At 38.0% G+C, this 23255-nt stretch overlaps 1 protein-coding gene across 9 annotated transcripts in view; it reads right to left on the bottom strand.

Annotated features, from left to right (window-relative positions):
* The window catches only part of RBMS3 (RNA binding motif single stranded interacting protein 3), a 743532-nt gene that overhangs the window by 552731 nt on the left and 167546 nt on the right, over window positions 1-23255 (bottom strand). For 5 of the 9 annotated variants that reach the window (XM_060109330.1, XM_060109331.1, XM_060109328.1 and 2 more), the window contains one exon: window positions 21734-21906. In XM_060109330.1, the coding sequence (XP_059965313.1) occupies window positions 21734-21906 (173 nt within the window). The remainder of the gene's footprint in view (window positions 1-21733; window positions 21907-23255) is intronic. The other 4 variants (XM_060109327.1, XM_060109329.1, XM_060109332.1 and 1 more) reach the window with 1 other exon arrangement.

Raw genomic sequence — 23255 nt, 5'->3', positions numbered from 1 at the left:
TTCACTGGAATTCTAACATGAAATGAACGTGAACAAATTCACGGTCCACAGGATTAGCCTGAAGTTGTAACCTCATAAATACTACCCTTTTGCTTTAGATTAAAGCAAACCGAGTCACATACAGAGGCAGAGACCCAGGAACTATTTATGTAAAGGCCCACAGCAAATCACTTTCCACTCAGACAAAATGATCCTGACATGAAAGCATTCCCTGGAAATATGCCTCCTTCCCTCTCTCAGAGGTGTCATTCATTATTAGTGCCAGATGACTCTTAAAATTTGAAACTGGGGGGAGCCTTTTACAGTTCTCTGATAACCTCATTTCTAGTTCTTACTTGAACTGCTCATAGCCTTTTTCTGGTCTGTGGTCATGAAAGTATCCTAAAGACCCTTTATCCAATAAAGCATGCAGGTAATTGTAGTGCTCAGGGAGTTCTCTGTGTGATCATGCCCTGGTTCTGTGTTGAGACATGCCGATCACCCAGAGATTATGTCTCTGCCTTGCCCTGGGATGTTGAAGCATGAATCAGTGAAACAGTTCAGCTTTTTGTCTTAAACTTGGTTGCTTTCCCAAGATTCCTGTGCAAGAATCAGCAAGGCTCAATCCTGCAGGTAACAAATCAATGTTAGGCTCAGTGCCTTTGAAAACTCTGGTATGGAGGGCAATAATTACCAACAACTGAGGCCTGTGTCCTGAATAATGAAGGCAATTGTGTTCACAGAGATAAAGCCTGCAAGTGAAGAATCACAGGGCTCCAGAGCTGAAAGGACTTGGGGTAGTATGTTGTCATATGCAGTTTCAACACAGAGCTAGAAATCATGACCACTCACTTCACAGGGAATGTTTAGATTAGGAGCAAACTTATTTCAGTTTATATTGGTAAGTTCTTGTAAGCGTAATACCCATACCAGGCCCTATTTTAGTGCTTCTCATGTATTAACTCATTTAATTCTCTTAACAACCTCAAAAGGGAGGTATCATTACTGTGTCCATTTTATAGAAAGAGAAACCAAGGAACAGAGAGGTAGTGTAACTTGTCCAAGAACACAGAGCTGATAAAGTTAGATTGAAACTCGTACCCAGAGTGGTCCTCATAATGATGTACAGAAAAAAGGTGACCTGTCACAGGTTCTGGATTTTCTGAGAAAGAACTCAACCTAAACCATATTTGAAATGCATCTGAATTTATATGGTTACAATGAATATTTCAATAATTGATATTATTTAATATCTGTCTCCCTAATTCTAAATTTAGTGTAATTGTTTCAATAAATAGAAGTTTCTAGTAAACACAAAAGAGCTTTCTATAACATTGTTTAATAGAAGCAGAGGAAACACTTTTTAAATATATACTTTGGAAGAAAATTTAGTTGGTAAGAACTAATTCAAGCTAAAACCAACTCAACCTATTGATTCAGCAATAAACCCTGAGATCATAATATCATCAATATACACACATTGACTAAGACTATCAAATATGTTTTAAACCACTTAATTATACTGAAGAGCTAAGATGCTTGGCATCAATTTGATTCAAAAACTTCTATTTTATTTGTTAAAGCATATCATTATGCCATACTGAAGCATTATGGTGTTTTAAAATTTATTTTGCACTGTTTTAATCTTTTAGATCAAGCCTAAATTGTATGTATTTATCCTGATACTGTGACTGTTTATAGCATGACTGTACCACTGAACAATGGATAGCAACAATCATACAAAATATTACAAGTTAATACAAGAAGTTATGATTACATAGAGATAAGTAAGACAGGAATAATGCAAAAACCAAAATATGTGCTCTGTTTGAACACAGAACCCTTAAAATTACAGGTGAGCTCTACTTAATTTAGTACTGCATAAATGACAAAAAAGATTTTTCCATTGCGTAAGTGAATAACAATAACTAGAATTTATTTAGGGTTTAATATGTATCAGTCACTAATATACTCAGATGGGCTACATGACTTTATCAAGCTTACACCACTTCTAAGTGATTAATGAGAACACACAACTGATTAAAAATTCTCTGATACTCTCATGGTCTGATGTCACCCCTTGCTTTCTTAAGTAGGATGGCTTTATACTGCGAACTTCTTAGCACACTGACTATATTGTTAAGAAGCCTTAGGGATGATGGAAATTTTTTATATCTTGATTATTGTGGTGCCTACATAGGTGCATATGTTTATCAAAACTCATCAAACACTACACTTAAAATGAGTGTATTTAATTTTACTCCTAAATAATGTTGATTTAAAATGAAAACAACAAACATATGTACACAATTTTCAGAGGCATATTTAAACCGTAGAATGAAGTCCTCATTTGTCAAGAGATACCACATTGTTAGAGATATAACGAATATGATAACAGATAAACACTAAAGCAAAATTTTTTTTTCAATTTTCTTTTTAAGAATAAACTGTAACCTATCCCCTCTATAACAATCAACAAGTATTAACACATTAACAAAATGAAGGACAAAAATCACATAAACATCTCAATAGGCACAGAAAAAGCCTTTGACAAAATTCAACATCCATTCATGATGAAAATTCTCATCAAAGTTGGTAAAGAGGGACTATATCTCTATATAATACAGGCAGTTTATGACAAACTCACTGCTAACATCATACTCAATGAAGAAAAGCTAAAAGCTTTTCCTCTAAAATCAGGAACAAGACAAGACTCAATATCAAAAAACAAACAACTTGATTAAAAAATGGGCAGAAAGGGGCTTCCTTGGTGGAGCAGTGGTTGAGCGTCCGCCTGCCGATGCAGGGGGCACGGGTTCGTGCCCCGGTCCGGGAGGATCCCGCGTGCCGCGGAGTGGCTAGGCCCGTGAGCCATGGCCGCCGGGCCTGCGCGTCCGGAGCCTGTGCTCCGCAGTGGGATAGGCCGCAGCAGTGAGAGGGCCGCGTATCGCAAAAAAAAAAAAGGTGGGGGGGGCAGAAGACCTGAATAGACATTTTCCAAAGAAGACATACAGATGGTCCACCGGCACATGAGAAGATGCTCAACATCGATAATCATCATGAAAGTGTAAATCAAAACCACAATCAGATATCACCTCACACCTGTAAGAATGGCTATTGTAGAAAACACCACAAATAACAAATGCTGGAGAGGGTGTGGAGAAAAGGGAACCCTAGTACACTGCTGGCAGGAATGTAAATTGGTGCAGCCACTGTGGAAAACAGTTTGGAGGTTCCTCAGAAAATTTAATGTAGAACTACCAATTAACCAGCAATTTCACTCCTGGGTATATATCAAAAGAAAACAAAAACACTAATTTGGAAAGACACATGCACCCCAATGTTCATAAGAGCATTATTTGCAATAGCCAAGATATGGAAGCAACTAAGTGTCCATCGACAGATGAATGGATAAGGAAGATGTAATATATACACAATGGAATATTACTCAGCCATAAAAAAGAATGAAATTTTGCCATTTTTAACAACAGGAATGGACTGGGAGAATATTAGGCTGAGTGAGATAAGACAGAGAAAGGAAGACAAATACTCTGTGTTTTCACTTACATGTGAAACCTAAAAAACAAAACAAATGAATATAACAAGACAGAAACAGACTTACAAGTATAGAAAACAATCTAGTGGTTAGCAGTGGAGAGAGGGATGGAGGGAGGGGCAAAGGGTTAAGATGTACAAACCACTATGTATAAAATAAGTAATATACAAGGATATATTGTACAGCATAGGGAATATAGCCAATATTTTATAATAACTTTAAATTTAGTATACTCTTTAAAAATAATGAATCAATATGTTGTATGCTTGAAATTAATATATTGTAAATCAACTATAATTTAATAAAAAAGAATAAATTTTAACTATAACATTCACAATCGTGATTAAATAATGTATACAAATCATACTTTTGCCAATTTTCAGATTAAAAGCTGTGATATTTAATATGGCAAATACACAGATTTGCTTCGTGTGTTTTTTTCATCAATAGTCTGTAATATGGTAGCCTCAGAAGTCACTGGTTGCAAAGATCAATCTGTAGAAAACTTCCAGAACCAAAAATTTTCAGCAAACACCATTCTATGAGCCCAAATTACTTTGCATTAGCTATGGAATTAGCAGTCAGTTGGCAGACTGTGACCTGTCTGACAGCTGAGACCTGATAGTTCAGGCCAGAATAAATGGTTATTTCCTGTCTCAGTAGCAATACTGAGTGAGTAATCAAAGTATCAATCCTTATTTGATTACTTCCACACATGTGTCTCAGGTTATCCTGAGGCTTCCTTCTAGAAATCTCCTTGGGATCTACAGTGTGAAAAAACTTCATATCCTGTGAGGAGGATGGACCTACAGTCTGTCATACAGAGTGAAGTAAGTCAAAAAGAGAAAAACAAATACGGCATGCTAACACATATATATGGAATCTAAGGGAAAAAAAAAAAAAGGTCATGAAGTACCTAGGGGTAAGACGGGAATAAAGACACAGACCTACTAGAGCATGGACTTGAGGATATGGGGAGGGGGAAGGGTAAGCTGTGACAAAGTGAAAGAGTGGCATGGACATATATATACTACCAAACGTAAAATAGATAGCTAGTTGGAAGCAGCCGCACAGCACAGGGAGATCAGCTAGGTGGTTTGTGACCACCTAGAGGGGTGGGATAGGGAGGGTGGGAGGGAGGGAGATGCAAGAGGGAAGAGATATGGGAACATATGTATATGTATAACTGAGTCATTTTGTTATAAAGCAGAAAGTAACATACCATTGTAAAGCAATTATACTCCAATAAAGATGTTAAAAAAAAAACAAAAACAAAAAAACACTTCATATCCAAAACGTTTCTTCTTTCATTCCAGTAGTACAAATTATTTTTTAACATCTTTATTGGAGTATAATTGCTTAAAAATGTTCTGTTAGTTGCTGTTGTATAATAAAGCAAATCAGCTATATGTATACATATATCCTCACATCTCCTCCCTCTTGTCTCTCCCTCACACCCTCCCTATCCCACCTCACTAGGTGGACACAGAGCACTGACCTGATCTCCGCGTGCCATGCAGCTGCTTCCCACTAGCTAGCTATTTTACATTTGGTAGTGTATATATGTCCATGCCACTTTCTCACTTTGTCTCAGCTTACCCTTCCCCCTCCCTGTGTCCTCAGTTCCATTCTCTATGTCTGCATCTTTATTCCTGTCCTGCCTCTATGTTCTACAGAACCATTGGATTTTTTTTTTTTAGATTCCATACATATGTGTTAGCATATGGTATATGTTTTTCTCATTCTGACTTACTTTGCTCTGTATGATAGTCTCTAGGTCCATCCACCTCACTACAAATAACTCAATTTCGTTTCTTTTAATGGCGGAGTAATATTCCATTGCATATATGTGCCACATTTTCTTTATCCATTCAACTGTCGATGGATACTTAGGTTGCTTCCATATCCTGGCTATTGTAAATAGTACTGCAATGAACATTGTGGTATGTGACTCTTTTTGAATTATGGTTTTCTCAGGTTATATGCTCAGTAGTGGGATTGCTGGGTCATATGGTAATTCTATTTTTAGTTTTTTTTTGTGGGTTTTTTTTTGCGGTATGCAGGCCTCTCACTGTTTTAGCCTCTCTCATTGCGGAGCACAGGCTCCGGACGCGCGGCCATGGCTCACGGGACTAGCCGCTCCGCGGCATGTGGGATCTTCCCAGACCAGGGCACGAACCCGTGTCCCCTGCATCAGCAGGTGGACTCTCAACTACTGTGCCACCAGGGAAGCCCTATTTTTAGTTTTTTGAGGAGCCTCCATACTGTTCTCCATAGTAGCTGTATCAATTTACATTCCCACCAACAGTGCAAGAGGGATCCCTTTTCTCCACACCCTCTCCAGCATTTATTGTTTGTAGATTTTTTGATGATGGCCATTCTGACCGGTGTGAGGTGATACCTCATTGTAGTTTTGATTTGCATTTCTCTAATGATTAGTGATGTTGAGCATCCTTTCATGTTTTTGTTGGCAATCTGTATATCTTCTTTGGAGAAATGTCAATTTAGGTCTTCTGCCCATTTTTGGATTGGGTTGTTTGTTTTTTTGATATTGAGCTGCATGAGCTGCTTGTAAATTTTGGAGATTAATCTTTGTCAGTTGCTTCATTTGCAAATAGTTCCTCCCATTCTGAGGGTTGTCTTTTGGTCTTATTTATGGTTTCCTTTGCTGTGCAAAAGCTTTTAAGTTTAATTAGGTCCAATTTGTTTATTTTTATTTCCATTTCTCTAGGAGGTGGGTCAAAAAGGTTCTTGGTGTGATATATGTCATACAGTGTTCTGCCTATGTTTTCCTCTCAGAGTTTTAGAGTGTCTGGCCTCACATTTAGGTCTTTACTCCATTTTGAGTTTATTTTTGTGTATGGTGTTAGGGAGTGTTCTAATTTCATTCTTTTACATGTAGCTGTCCAATTTTCCCAACACCACTTATTGAAGAGGCTGTCTTCTCCATTGTATGTTCTTGCCTTCTTTATCAAAGTTAAGGTGACCATATGTGTGTGGGTTTATCTCTGGGCTTTCTATCCTGTTCCATTGACCTATATTTCTGTTTTTGTGCCAGTACCATACTGTCTTGATTACTGTAGCTTTGTAGTATAGTCTGAAGTCACGGAGCCTGATTCCTCCAGGTCAGCTTTTTCCCCTCAAGATTGCTATGGCTATTCAGGGTCTTTTCTGTCTCCATAAAAAATTTTAAGATTCTTGGTTCTAGTTCTGTAAAAAATGCCACTGGTAATTTGATAGGGATTGCACTGAATCTGTAGGTTGCTTTTGGTAGAATAGTAATTTTCACAATACTGATCCTTCCAATGCAAGAATATGGTATATCTCTCCATCTGTTAGTGTCATCTTTGATTTCTTTCATCAGTGTCTTACAGTTTTCTGAGTACAGGTCTTTAACCTCCTGAGGTAGGTTTATTCCTAGGTATTTTAATCTTTTTGTGGCAACGGTGAATGGGATTGTTTCCTTAACTTCTATTTCTGATCTTTCATTGTTAGTGTATAGGAATGTTAAGAGACTTCTGTGCATTAATTGTGTATCCTGCAACTTTATCAGATTCATTGATTAGCTCTAGTAGTTTTCTGGTGGCATCTTTAGGATACTCTATGTACAGTATCATGTCATCTGCAAACAGTGACAGCTTTACTTCTTTTCCGATTTGGATTCCTTTTATTTTTTTTTTTTCTTCTCTGATTGCTGTGGCTAAAACTTCCAAAACTATGTTGAATAATAATGGTGAGAGTGGGCAACCTTGTCTTCTTACTTATCTTAGTGGAAAAGTTTTCAGATTTTCACCATTGAGAATGATGTTCACTGTGGATTTGTCATATATGGCCTTTATTGTGTTGAGGTAGGTTCCCGCTATGCCTACTTTCTGGAGAGTTTTTATCAGAAATGGCTGTTGACTTTTGTCCAAAGCTTTTTCTGCATCTACTGAGACTATCATATGGTTTTTATCCTTCAATTTGTTAATATGGTGATTCACATTGATTGATTTGCATATATAGAAGAATCCTTGCATTCCTGGGATAAACCCCACTTGATCATGGTGTATGATCCTTTTAATGTGCTGTTGCATTCTGTTTGCTAGTACTTTGTTGAGGATTTTTGCTTCTATGTTCATCAGTGATATTAGCCTGTAGTTTTTTTGGTGATATCTTTGTCTGGTTTTCGTATAAGGGTGATGTTTGCCTTGTAGAATGAGTTTGGGAGTGTTCCTCCCTCTGCTATATATTGGAAGAGTTTGCAAAGGAAGCATGTTAACTCTTCTCTAAATTTTTGATAGAATTCGCCTGTGAAGGCATCTGGTCCTGGGATTTTGTTTGTTGGAAGATTTTTAATCACAGTTTCAATTTCAGTGCTTGTCATTGGTCTGTTTATATTTTCTATTTCTTCCTGGTTCAGTCTCGGAAGGTTGTGCATTTGTAAGAATTTGTCCATTTCTTCCAGGTTGTCCATTTTATTGGCATAGAGTTGCTTGTAGTAATCTCTCATGATCTTTTGCATTTTGCAGTGTCAGTTGTTACCTCTCCTTTTTCATTTCTAATTCTATTGATTTGAGTCTTCTCCCTTTTTTTCTTGATGAGTCTGGCTAATGGTTTATCAATTTTGCTTATCTTCTCAAAGAACCAGCTTTTACTTTTATTGATCTTTGAGATTATTTCCTTCATTTCCTTTTCTTTTATTTCTGATCTGATCTTTATGATTTCTTTCCTTCTGCTAACTTTGAGGGTTTTTTGTTCTTCTTTCTCTAATTGCTTTATGCGTAAGGTTAGGTTGTTTATTTGAGATGTTTCTTGTTTCTTAAGGTAGGATTGTATTGCTATAAACTTCCCTCTTAGAACTGCTTTTGCTGCATCTCATAGGTTTTGGGTCGTCGTGTTTTCATTGTCATTTGTTTCTAGGTATTTTTTGATTTCCTCTTTGATTTCTTCAGTGATGTCTTTGTTATTTAGTAGTGCATTATTTAGCCTCCATATGTTTGTATTTTTTACAGATTTTTTTTCCTGTAATTGGTATCTAGTCTCTTGCATTGTGGTCAGAAAAGATACCTGATATGATTTCAGTTTTCTTAAATTTACCAAGGCTTGATTTGTGATCCATCATATGACCTATCCTGGAGAATGTTCCATAAGCACTTGAGAAGAAAGTGTATTCTGTTGTTTTAGGATGGGAAGTCCTATAAATTTCAATTAAGTCTATCTTGTTTAATGTATCATTTAAAGCTTGTGTTTCCTTATTTATTTTCAGTTTGGATGATCTGTCCATTGGTGAAAGTGGGGTGTTAAAATCCCCTACTATTATTGTGTTACTGTTGATTTCCCCTTTTATGGCTCTTAGCATTTGCCTTATGTATTGAGATGCTCCTATGTTGGGTACATAAATATTTACAATTTTATATCTTCTTCTTGGATTGATCCCTTGATCATTATGTAGTGTCCTTCTTTGTCTCTTGTAATACTCTTTATGTTAAAGTTTATTTTGTCTGATATGAGAATTGCTACACCAGCTTTATTTTGATTTCCTTTTGCATGGAATATCTTTTTCCATCCCCTCACTTTCAGTCTATGTGTGTCCCTAGGTCTTATGTGGGTCTCTTGTACACAGTGTATATACAGGTCTTGTTTTTGTATCCATTCAGCCAGTCTATGTCTTTTGGTTGGAGCATTTAATCCATTTACGTTTAAGGTAATTATTGATATGTATGTTCCTATTACCATTTTCTTAATTGTTTTGGGTTTGTTATTGTACGTGTTTTCTTTCTCTTGTGTTTGCTGCTTAGAGAGTTTCTTTAGCATTTGTTTTAAAGCTGGTTTGGTGGTGCTGAATTCTCTTAGCTTTTGCTTGTCTGTACAGGTTTCAATTTCTCTGTCAAATCTGAATGAGATCCTTGCTGGGTAGAGTCATCTTGGTTGAAGGTTCTTCCCTTTCATCACTTTAAATATGTCCAGCCACTCCCTTTTGGCTTGCAGGGTTTCTGTTGAAAGATCAGCTGTTTACCTTATGGGGATTTCCTTTTTGTTATTTGTTGCTTTTCCCATTCTGGTTTTAATATTTTTTCTTTGTATTTACTTTTTGATAGTTTGATTAATATGTGTCTTGGTGTGTTTCTCCTTGGATTTATCCTGTGTGGGACTTTCTGTGCTTCCTGGACTTGATTGACTATTCCCTTTCCCATATTAGGGAAGTTTTCAACTATAATTTCTTCAAATATTTTCTCAGTCCCTTTCTTTTTCTCTTCTTTTTCTGGGACCCCTATAATTTGAATGTTGGTGCATTTAATGTTGTCCCAGAGGTCTCTGAGATGTCCCCAGTTCTTTTCATTCTCTTATTTAGAATTCTGCTCTGCAGTAGTTATTTCCACTATGTTATCTTCCAGGTCACTTATCCATTCTTCTTCCTCAGTTATTCTGCTATTGATTCCTTCTAGAGAATTTATAATTTCATATATTGTGTTGTTCATCATTTTTTGTTTGCTCTTTCGTTCTTCTAGGTCCTTGTTAAACGTTTCTTGTATTTTCTCCATTCTATTTCCAAGATTTTGGATCATCTTTACTATCATTACTCTGAATTCTTTTTCAGGTAGATTGCCTATTTCCTCTTCATTTGTTTGGTCTGGTGGGTTTTTACCTTGCTTCTTCATCCGCTGTGTATTTCTGTGTCTTCTCATTTTTCTTAACTTACAGTGTTTGAGGTCTCCTTTATGCAGGCTACAGGTTTGTAGTTCCCCTTGTTTTTGGTGTCTGCCCCCAGTGGGTAAGGTTGGTTCAGTGGGTTGTGTAGGTTTCCTGGTGGAAGGGACTGGTGCCTGTGTTCTGGTGGATGAGACTGGATCTTGTCTTTCTGGTGGGCAGGACCACGTCCGGTGGTGTGTTTTGGGGTGTCTGTGAACTTATGATTTTAGGCAGCTTCTCTGCTAATGGGTGGGGGTGTGTTCCTGTCTTGCTAGTTCTTTGGCATAGGGTGTGCAGCACTGTAGCTTGCTGGTTGTTGAGTGGAGCTGAGTCTTAGTGTTGAGATGGAGATCTTTGGTAGGGTTTTTGCCATTTGATATTATGTGGGCCAGGAGTTCTCTGGTGGACCAATGTCCAGAACTCACCTCTCCCACCTCAGAGGCTCAGGCCTGACACGTGGCCGGAGCATGAAGACCCTGTCAGCCAAATAGCTTTTCTTGTTCCTTGATCTATTCAAATACAGTCAGATATGAAGCCCCAATCAATTAACTGAAGCCAGGTACTTCCTTGTTTCCTGCTTCCAGTAGTTCAAGTTTAAACGCAGTGTCTAAGAAAAACCCCTCTTCCAGTATCTCGCATTATAAACTCAAAGTCTACCCTGAAACAAGTTTTATGATTAAATCCAATAAAATCATTTTATATCACTGATGCATTCAGCCTTTATTCAATCAATAAATATTTATTAGTTACCACTTAAATATCGGAAATTGTACTAAGCACCAGGAGTGAAAAAAATGAGCAAGATAAATCTACTGACATCAAAAGCTTATAGTGAAAGAAGGTAAGGGGAAAATGAGAAAGAGTTAAAGAGACAGAAATAGAGATAGAGGTAAAGAAAGATAAAGAGAGAATAACCAGAGGATCAGTGGAGAAAATGACTATTTAGGCATAGTTCAAGCACAAAGGAGAGAGAGGCATTTTCACTTGGAAGCACTGTCGAGTGATGACTCTAAAGAAAGGCCCACCAAATGGCTTTTAGCTTTTACCCCATACAAAGACAGCCCTGGTCAAGCTCGCCAATGACCTTGGCAATGCCAAAACCAAATGTAACTTCTCTATTTCTCTTTCTTCTACATTTCTTAACTTTTCAACAGTATTCCACACCCTCGATCATTCTGACTTCTTGAGGTACTGTCTTTTCCCAGCTTCTATAATATCACTCTCTTGCTTTCCTGATTTCCTCTATCTCATTGGTTCCTTTATAAACTCCTTTCTTGGCTTCTCCTCCTCTCAGAATGTTGAGTTTATGACCACTTTTCTTTTCCTGCTTTGTGCACACCCTCTGTATGAATCATGGTTAGGAGAGGGCATTCAAACCACACTCTTTATTTTAAATCCTGGACTTGCCAATTACCACCTATGTAACCTTGGGAAAGTCACTTAACCTCTTTGTGTCATTTTTTTTACCTCTAAAATAGGGGTTATCATGAAGTATAAATGAATTACCACAGGTGATATGAAGTACTTAACATGTAAAATACTTAGAATAATATCTAACACATATTAGGCATGATAGTATTATCAGTACAATGTGTTTAAATGCTATCTATAATGCTTAGGACTTGCATTCTGTGTCTTTTACTCTAACCTCTGCTTTGAAAACTTGTCATATATTAAGCTATGAACTTGTATCTCATTTTAGATGTCTAATAGCATCTCAAAAATAACAAAACTAAGAACACTTGATTTCTCTCCACTCAAAACTGTTCCTTCCACAATCCTCCCCATTGTATTAAGTGACTCTATAGCTGGATGCTAAAGCCAAAACCTAAGAATTATCCCTAATTTCTCTTTCCCTTAACCCTCCTGCCAGATCCAATTCATCAGTAACTTCTATCAAAACTCTCACCAAAATATACTGTGAAGCCATCCATCTAACCTCCTCCACCACTATGATCCTAATCCAAGCCATCACCATTTCCTTCCTGGAATCCACAATGGCATCTTTGCTCATTTACTTGCTTCTTCTCTCACATTCCCTAAAATTCATTCTTTACAGTAGTCAAAATAACTTTTCTAAAAAAAGTAAATTTGGATAAAATCCAATGTCCATGCTCTGACTTAGAAAACTCTGTTGATTTGGCCCTGGTATACTTTCTTTTACTTCATCTTTTACCGCCCCCACCTCCCCTATTCACTATTCTTTTGCAATTCCAACCTTCTTTATGTTACTTGAAAACACCGAGCTCATTTCCACCTTTGGGATTTTGTACAAGCTCCCACATTCATCTGTAATGCCACTCTTCCTGAATATCATATGCCTGATTGCTTCTTGAAATTGACATCTCACCTCAAAGAGGTTCCTCAGTTCATAGTAACCTCCCTGTCATTATGTACAACCTTCTTTTCATGGTTTTTCAACCTCCTTTCCACGGCATATTCTGATGTTTTCTTCTTTATTCATTCATTCTTATATTATCTCTCTCTATTAGAATGCAAGTTCTATGCAGAGACCAGGTCTTCAGGTATCTGCAATGCTTGGCACATAGATGACATTCCATAAATACTTTGGAATTAATAAGTAAATAAACTATGACAGTAGTGAAACAAAAGAGACCAGCAGTTGAAATCTATTTGCCTTGGAAACCATTTCTAGGTTGGGGAAAGGAGTGATCCTAAGATTATTTATTTGCATGACCAGATGGGTGATGTTGTCATTCAGAGAGAAAGAGAACACTGAAGAAGGGACAAGTCTAGGAATAATCCTTTTTGGACAATGACTTTGATAGCTCTTGGGATACAAATTTGGAATTGTACAAGGAATAATGAGATATGTATCTAGGACTAAAAAAAAGTATACCTCTATGGGCTGGACATATAACTTTAATAATCATCAGAATAGCTGACATTTAAGTAGAGGAGCACAGAGAGTTTATGGAGTGAGAAGAGAGGAGGTCTAAACTTTTAAAACACCAAAATATTCAAGAGGCAGATAGTGGAGAAGCTGGAAGACAAAATCCTAGGAGGAGACCCAGGATGGAGGAGTATGCCAGCCAAGGAGAAAGTAATTTCTAGAATAAAGGTGAAGTCAACATGATCAAGTAACAGAGAGATCAAATAAAATAAGTACTAAAAACAGTCAGCTGTATTTAGCAATTAGAAGATCATTGAGCAAATTGAAAACCAAGATGCCATCTGAACTTGCCAGATTCCTGCCCTTGAATTCCAAGTCCCTCAAATTTTCAAGCACTATCAAAATATCTGTCTGGAATTCCACCTCTCCCAGACCTCTAAGCCTTGATTTGGCACCTCCAACATTTTTGTGCTGCCAGCAACATAGTAACCTAAGTTAACTGGTGCTTTCAATGGTTTAATCATTGTTTTTTCTCTTCTCTATCTGTAGAATAAATAAGAAGAAAGTATTATCAGCTATCTGCAATTTAAATAAATATATTTTCAAATAAATCTCAAAAATTCAGCAGAATCGTCTTCATCCAAAGTAATTAAAACAATAATGAATGGATAGTCGATGAATCAGTGGGACAATAATTTCCAGGATGCCCCCAAAATGCTGGAAAATGCTGATTTCTTTTTAAGATTCAGTAGACTTACATTTAGCAGACTATGGGGCAGCAAGAAAAAGTAAATATATATAGAAGATTAATAACACGAGTCAAAAATAGGAAGAATTTATTGCTTAATTATCAATTAAGTGAAAACGTTATTAAAAACTGAAATGTTGAAGAAATATTTGACTTATGAAAATTATGTGAAGGATAGTATATTCTTTAAAGCACTTTTAGGTACCTATTCCAGACCTTGATTTTTCATATGCCTAATTTAAAATTCCCATTTTGTGATCGAAATACAACTCATCTTCCAATTACCTTAATAGAATTTTTATATAAATTTATTTATATTTTATTTATTTATTTTTGGCTGCATTGGGTCTTCATTGCTATGCATGGACTTTCTCTAGTTGCTGCAAGCAGAGGCTACTCTTTGTTGCGGCACGTGTGTTTCTCATCACAATGACTTCTCTCATTGCAGAGCACGGGCTCTAGGCATGCGGGCTTCTGTAGTTGTGGCACACGGGCTCAGTAGTTGTGGCTTGTGGGCTCTAGAGTGCAGGCTCAGTAGTTGTGGCGCACAGCCTTAGTTGCTCCACGGCATGTGGGATCTTCCTCGACCAGGGATCAAACCCGTGTCCCCTGCATTGGCAGGCAGATTCTTAACCACTGCGCCACCAGGGAAGTCCCTAGAATTTATTTTTAAGTCTCTTGGTTAACTGAAAGTAAATTGGTAGGTCCTATGAAATTTCTAGATTCTCCAAAAGTCAGAGTAAGGAAGTTAAAACAGAGGATTCACTTATGTTTTGTGGTTAGTGTGGCATTATTTACTCCAATGAGTCTCAAGCTTTGCTACATATAGAATTGCCTAAGCAGGCTTTTAAAAATCTTAGTGTCTAAGCTGACCCCATACTAGATAAATCAGAATCCCTGGGGGGTGAGACCCAGGCATCAGTATTTTTTAAACCTCTTCAAGGATTCTCCTGGACAGCCATGGATTTGAGAACTCAGGACTTATGCTACCCTTCTCATTAAATGAATGTTTTAGTGGTTATGAATAAGGGCTTTGAAGCCAGAGCTAGATTTGGAATCCTGGTGGCTGTATAGACTTGGACAACCCCCTTAATATGCTTGAGACTCAGTTTACTCAATTATTACTCAGTAATTTTTGTTCCCACTCTGTAGGGTTGTTTTGAGAATTAAATAAGGTAATATAAAAACTCAGCAGAGCACATGGTATATAATGCACAATAAATGCTAATAATCTATATAAATATAACTGTGTTATTAATGATAATTATTTATGAATTACAAACCAAATACTCTGTGTGGTTTCTAATACATACTTCACAAACATAACTGTACTTAAACCTGAATTATTATATGTAACAAAGTATCACATCTATGCTGACTCACTGAATTCAGGCAACCAATTTGGGCCTTAGAAGCACTCTTTCATTTAAATGAAACAAAGGCAGAGTTCAAAGAGCCTCAAATTCACCTTCTCCTCATACCTGCCACCAAACGGATACAGGACACCTCCAAAGCAGCTGCATCATTTGAGCCTGACTTGCAGGTGAAAGCTACTCATAAATTTCCTCAGGTTTTATTAGAGGGAATTTTAAAATCTTCATTGACATGGGAAGAAAGAACTCAAAAAAAATTCCAGTCACATTTTTTTCTTATTTACTCGGTTCCTCTGGAGTGTGTGACGACTTGTTTTCCTTTAGTTGTATCTGAACAGTTTGACATATTACTGTGACAAGGTTACTTTTTAAATTGATAAAAGGTTTGATTGTGTCAGTGCATTTGTCAAAACTGTCTGACACCATGTATAATGGACTCTGCACTAAGAGCCCAAATGGCACTTGAGTCTCCTTTTACTATTCTGCGTTCAGTCCACACCTAACCAGACATCCAGCAGGGTTGGGTCAAAGTCTGGGAGATGAGCGTGGGTACAAACACTCCTACTTTGTTTCCCTGGCTTTTCACTGTGGGAGCTTCTCCTCTCTCGTTAAATGTTAAAGTGACATTTACAGCTTCCTTTTAAAGGGAGCAATGCTAGGATGCCAGAGCCTGAGCGAGGAAAACATTTACCCAGAAAAATGAAGGCTGGGGCAGCTGACTTCCTGATCTTCAGGTAATGATTGGAAGTATGTGTGCACCTACCCTAGAGTTCCCTGGTTTTTCCTTTATTCTGCTTAAAGCGGCCTTGTCAGCAGCGCATTCACTTTATAAAAGAACAATTCACTCTGTACCTGCATGGTGCTGGCCTTAATTCCAGATTAATCACTTGGAAGTGAGGGCAATCTGGCCGGGGCTTTCTGAAAGCATTATATTAATTAAAGTTTATAAGTTATGAGAATGGTTAGATAAAAGGTAGATTGTAGAAAACATAAACACATTAATGATTTTACTTTCCATTAAAAATTCTGTCCATTATGTTAAATATGTGCCTTTACTTTTCAAGACTAATCTCAGTGTGTTTCAAGGGGATGTTTAGAATCACACAATAGAGGTTATCAATTTCTCTGAGGTAGGAAACAGAGCTTAATATGTGAAAAATCATTACACCACCAAACTTTTATTTGGTCCAAAGAAGTTGCAATGCTCTCTCTCTCTCTCTCTCTTTATTAAGCCAAATTTATCTTCCCTCACTTCCATATCCCCCTTTTGAGATATGCAAAAATGGTGCATAACTCAAGTATTCCACCCAGAGTCTCCAACTGATAACCCATTTTATGAATATAATTGTATAATCAATTGGATATTCAGTTTTCACTATATCAGCCTTGCATGTTTTAAATACTGCAGCCACTAAATATTTAATAGTATATTGATGACCCATTCATGACAGGGTAAGAAAAGAATTAAAAATTAACTAATTTGGGTCCTCTTTTGTGCTACTTTGTTGTTTCTTTTGGAGTTCGTTTGGTTAATTGTCTCTAATGTCCTTGTTTTTTAATAGAAAAACAAATGCATATGAAAAAAGACATCTTTCACCACACGTAATTGTTCCCCCACCACAAATATTAATTCTCACACCCTCTTCTCTGACCATTAGTTATTCTGCTTCCAGCTCGCTCTTCAACTGTCCTGCTCTGTTCCTTGATCTCGTAAGGTCTTTTCTACTTGGCAGTCGGAATTATCTTTTTGAAACAAAAATCTGACTCTGTCACCTTCCCGTTTGTTACAATTCAATGATTTCCTTCATTGAAACAAAGCTCCTAATGTGACATACAAAGGGATCACCATACCCCCTCCATGTTTCCAGGTCATGCTGCCCCAGGCTCCACCCCCTCTCTCTGCTATAACAACTTGACCCTTGCTCAGCCCCTTGTCTTTGCCATGTTCCCTCCAGCCATTGGTTCTGCACACATGGAGTTCCTTCTGCCTAGAATGCTCTTCCCTTCCTTCCTCATTTAGGTAAACCTATTCCTACTCCTTCTGATCTTAGCTCAGAGATTCCTTTGCCGATTGCCTTAACAAGGTCTCATCCCGTGTTACAAACCCTCTTATTTCCACGCTCCTCTCTTTTTTTTGCATTTGTAGTTGCAATTTTATATCAAATCACATGATCATTTCATTGATTTCCACTTTCCCTATCAAAATATAATCTCTGCTAAAGCAAGACCTTTATCTAAATGTACTCACCACTGAATATTTAGCACACTATCTGGCATGCAACATAGGTGCTCTGTGAAAATTTCTTGATTGAGAACACAATAAAGTTCCTTGAAATTTTTCAAGGTAAAGACATTACAAGGTATTGTTTGCAGGGCAGAAATAGAGACACAGAGGCAGGGAACAAATGTATGGACACCAAGGGGGGAAAGTGGCAGGGGGAGGTGGTGGTGGTGGGATGAATTGGGAGATTGGGATTGACATATATACACTAATATGTATAAAATGGATAACTAATAAGAACCTGCTGTATAAAAAAATAAATAAAATTAAATTAAAAAAAGACATTACAAGGTCTTTAACACTAGTATTTCCTACAAGACACACAATGCCATGTATCCATCCAAAACATAGGTATAACTAGAGAGATTTTCCATAGAGTAAAATCATTCTTCATGTCTATTCTTTAGTCTTGCCTTCTTTCCTTGACTTTACATGTGATCCAACCATAGGAGCTTTGATGATAAATGTGAATGGAATCTCTTAATAAGAATTTGCTTTCAGATAATACATTGAGAAGTAATGCAATTTCTTTCCTTTAATATCATTTCCTTGCTGTTCATTAGTATTCATATGGATATTGTATTCTAATGCCAGATAATTTGCTATGTCTCTGCCTTTTTAATATATGTCTGTTTTCTATTATTTTATTACTATGGATATTAGTAAATATTGCATTTCTTATAATATAAGGGAATAGTAACTCTGAAAGTTCTTATAATTTCATAGGAATAACCATGGAAGATTTATCCCGATGGCAAGATAATTGAAACCTACAAATATTATCTGTTTTGTAGGTAACATTATTTTAAAGTGTTGGATGAGTCATAGGAATGCAAGATGATTTGAATCTTTAGAAGAATGCTAATTTAAAAGAGCAAGGAGCCCTCTAAGACATCACCACTACAAGAGAGGAAACCAGGATTTTACAAAGGACTTACAATGGTCCCTAACAAAGGCATCCCCAGCTCTCAGGTCATATTCATGCAGCTGAATCAGCTCAGGCAGTGGCCCTGCCAACACTGTAAAAGGGGATTGGTGAAAGGTGACCAGAGTAGGTTTTACTGCTAACTAGTGAGGGCCTCAATGAACTATCAGACTTTTAAAGTAGAAAATATTTAAAAGATTATCATGTATAAACAAATTATTTTATACATGGGAAAACCAAAATTAAGAGGGGACAAGTCACTTGTCTAGGGCCACATACCCAGGTGATGGCACAGCCAGGAATGAAACCCCAAACTCTCAGCGTATGGCTATTTCCTCTACATTATGCTGCCCGGTCACATTAGTCCTCTCAGTCTCCCGGAAAGCAAATCTCAGCAATAAACCTCAGGTCCAGACCACTTCAATAACTGAAGAACCCACAAACATTTTTACAATAACAATAACATGGGCCAGATCTTATTAGCCATCAAAAATTAATATGAACAAGTAACCACTACCCTCTGTGCCCTTGGCATTCTTTAAATTTCTCAAATAAACAGAAGAAACACAAACAAAACATTTTTTTCCCTCAAACATAATGTTCTTGTGCCACTAAATCTCTTTCCTGAGTTAAAAATGCCAATGCAGACTTTAGGTAACCCTTTCCATTTATAAATTTCTGGCTATATCTTGGCAGAAATGGACACTGATACAGAAATTCATAGTATAATGCTACATCAGTGGTATGTTCATAAACCAGTTCTCAAAAAACAAAACTACATAGAATTTTAAAAGCCCTCATTTATAGGTCTTGCTGATTCCTGTGATATAAATACTCCCACCATGGCCGATTTCAAGATACTGAGTCTGTAACAAATCACTCAGGAATTCCTGAATATTTAACCACTGGCTCTGGTGCCTCAGTCAGAGGCAGCTGCAGTACACCCCTGGTACTACAGTAAAGCTAGAAATAATCAAACCCAGACCACTCTTTTATACGAGGAGACGGAGGCTCAAAGACAGTAAATGATTTGCCACAAGATCACACGGTGGCCAAGCAGGTTATAATACACCACCTCAAATACCTTCACATATTTAATGAGATTTTCTGTGTTAGGAATAGTCAGTGGACTTTATATTAATGTAGAGATATGTGGATGAAAAAGGTCACCTGCTACATCAGTAAACAAAAGAGGTTGCGGACACCAAGCCATCAGCCATTGAAGCCACCCTGTGCATCCTGAGGAGATTCAGGATGAAGAAAAGCAGGATACTGGCCTTAGATAGTTAAGGTACATCTCCAAGGGATGATTTCAATGAGCTCAGACTCTTGAATCTGCCATACACAGGAAAACACTAAATTCATGAACTTGAGATGCCTGGTTTTCCTTAATTAACAGTAATCTTTTGATGTTCCGACTACCTGGTCTTTGTTGCAAAAACTCCTGTATCTCCTGGTTCCTCCTTTACCTCTTCAGAGCTGTCCCTTAGAGCTGTCTGAGAAGCTGCCTCCCAGGCTTAAGCCCTCAGCAGGTCTGCCCAATAAAGCATAATTCTCAACCTTTAAGTTGTGCCTTTTTAAAAAAAAAAAAGAAGTACTTCTCAAAACACCAGCAGCAGCATCATGACAACACCAGGGAACCTGCTGAAATTTACATTCTCTGGCTCCAGCCCAGACCTAGTGAAATCACAATCTCAGGGGCCCTGAAATCTGTGTTTCAACAAGCTCAACAAGTGGGAAAGAATCTTTCCTTAAAACCCACCAATATTTTTTATGAGTAAGATTCACACACAAAGATAATAGCTGGCCTTCTTTTTCACATCAGTACCCATTACAGGAGATTATTCATCTGAAGCTTCTAACATAAAGTCCATCATCTTTCACATTTTCAAAGCCCTTGTTTGTCAAAATAGTTTAGAATTTTCTAACATTAACAAAAAAATTAAAAAACATTGAGTGATTTACCTTCCAATTCTCAACCTCAACATTTTATAGACCAAAACCTAACATACTTGTATATCTTAGCCCTGGAACCTTTCTTTTTTTTTTAACTGCTTTCAAATAAATATTTCTTTTTCAATATTCTGTCTTAAATCTTTCACAAATCAAGGCAGTTGATACGAGCAGGTTGCCCCTACTCTAGTCTACATACTGCCTTGTCAACTGATTATATAGTTATGTATTTGTATTTTGTTTAATCTGCCACTTCCTGTTGTTTTGATATTTGTTCCCAATCTTCAAAACCAGAACAAAAGCAAATAAATACTATCTGCTTTGTTTTCCTCTTCCAATATTTTAGAGGTTGGAAAATTTACAAAGTAAATATCCTCTCAACCTTCTTATAAAAGCATTGCAAAACAGCAAAAGAAAAACTGAGTAATAGTTTCCCCCAACTTAAAAATACCCAGCTAATGCACAGTCAAGTGACAAATAGCTGCACTGATATTACTTTGAAAATAATCAGACAGCAATCTAAAAATCCAGGCCTATGGTTCTTAATTTGTTATCCACTATTCATTTAATTTGGAGGGTAAACTTTTAATTGATTTGCACAGAAATAAGAGAGTTAATAACATAAGTGTTGGTAGATAGTAGATGAATGAAAACATTTTGGAAGGGCATTTAATCACTACCGTATTTCCTGGAAAATATAAAACTAGGTGAGTGCGGTTCTTGGCTTTGGTGGGAATAGCTTCACTGGACTTGGAAATAGATGTTTTCAAGGAAACAAAAGGATTAGGCTTCTAATTTTCCAATTACCTGGTCCTGGCTGAACTTACATTTACCAAGCAAGAACTGACCAGAAGAGCTTTGCAACACAGCAGGTGACCATCCTGAAATCTACCACTTCTGAGTTTTTGTGATCCCCATCACTAATACCTTTCCAAAAAAAGAGCACAGTTTCTTTCATGAGATTCATCATTGATTCCACCAACCACAGGTGTGAGAACCTACCAGCCACAAGGTGTGGGAACCCACCAACCACAAGGTATGAGAACCCACCGGCCACAAGGTGTGAGAACCCACCAACCACAAGGTGTGAGAACCCACCGGCCACAAGGTATGAGGACCCAACTCCATGATTGCTCCTCATCTTCTTGGTCAATACATGCACATCAGCCAGCATCCCTATGTCTCTCTGTTCAAGAACCTTCTCTTTCAAAGCAAAAGGCAAACAAACTCCATTCCCAAAATAAGCTGGACTCAGATCTTAAATTTAAGTCCCGTTTCTACAGCAGAGTCTTCCTCACTGGGTACATTGGGTGCAAAACCCAACCCCATATGGACGAGCCCACGTGGGCAAGGATGAGGTTGGAAATGGTGCAGAGGGCGGGGGGCACTTACGGTTGGCACAGCTTGATTAGGTCCTGGTCAGTGGTGCCTGGCGGGAGGCCTCGAATGTACAGGTTGGTTTTACTCAACTGTTCCCCGCTGCTGTTGCTGCTGCTGTGGTTGCTGCTGCTGTTTGTGCTGGGGCTGGGAGGAGCCATGGGGTGGGGAGCTGGTGCATAGGACTGCTGGAAACAGAAAAGGCTGTTACTGGAAAAACAAAGCCAGCAACCTATTCCCAGGCCAGCAGAGCAACTTGAAAGCAATGCAAGCTTCTCAGCGTCTCCAATCCACACATGCACACTCGTGTTCATGTCCCTACTCTGGGGTACTTCTGAGAACATCAGTTGCTCTCCCCCCATCTGGCCCTGCATTTGGATCAGCCTAGCACAGTTCTCTCCTGGGTGCACCGAAGCTCTGGCCCAGCTCACCTGTGACAGCCAAGCATCTCTGCCTTGCCTCTACTCCGTCTTCCCTCCTTTTCTCCAGAGAAACTTCCTCATATTGCTTTCCTCACCATTACTCTCCAGCGTGATCACTCTATAAATAGCGATGCTATGAGTGAACCAATGAGTGAACGACTCCATCTTATCTCGTTCTCCCATTCCCAAATCTGCTCCTTCGTGGTGAATGCCCTTTATTTGCAAACTGAGCTACTATTCTCTCCTCCTTGAATCACTCTGATTGAAAGTCTCAGCTGAGGCACTACTGACATACCGGACAGGATAATTCTTCGTCACCGGGGCTGTTCTGTTCATTGTAGGCTGGTGGCAGCATCCTTGGCCTATACCCACCAGATTCTAGTAGCACCCATCCCCCAGTTGTGGGACCAAAAATGCGTCCACACGCTGCCAAGTGTCCCCTAGGGCGGGGAACTCTCTCCCAGTAAAGAACCATTGGTCTAACCTGTCACACTGTGCTATTACAAAATGTAAATGATAAGATGACCCCCAGTGACTTGGAGTATGCAATGTGAGGATCTTTATAATTATACAGGCCAGAATTAGGAGATATATTACACTTTATCCTTTATTTCCTTTTCATACAGGCATCTCTTCAAAAGTTCTAAAATTACACTGACTGTCTGGGTTTGAGTCCGTGATGTGTTTATTATTGGCTGTGTGATCTTTGGGGTGCCTGAACCTCTCTGAGATGCAGCATTCTCATTAATATGAGGAGGATAAAATTAGTACTCCCCTACATCATAGGGTCTTTACAAAAACTCAATGAGTTAATGCAAACAAAATTGTTCCTGGGCATAGTAAGTGCACAATAAGCGTTAGCAATAACAAAAACACAAGAAATAATGATGATCATGGGAATTCCCTGGCGGTCCAGTGGTTAAGGCTCTCTGCACTTCCACTGCAGGGGGGGTGGGTTCAATCCCTGGTTGGGGATCTAGGATCCTGCATACCATGTGGCACGGCCAAGAAATAATAATAATAATGATAATATTTGTGATTCATATGTGTCTTGCAAGTGATATTAGCATTTAAATCTATCCCAGGTTTTCTCAACTATAATCTAGAATGTTACA

This window comes from Mesoplodon densirostris, chromosome 10, assembly GCF_025265405.1.
Source record: "Mesoplodon densirostris isolate mMesDen1 chromosome 10, mMesDen1 primary haplotype, whole genome shotgun sequence".
In the NCBI taxonomy this organism is placed as follows: Eukaryota; Metazoa; Chordata; class Mammalia; order Artiodactyla; family Ziphiidae; genus Mesoplodon; species Mesoplodon densirostris.
This window is presented reverse-complemented; position numbering and strand designations above follow the sequence as displayed.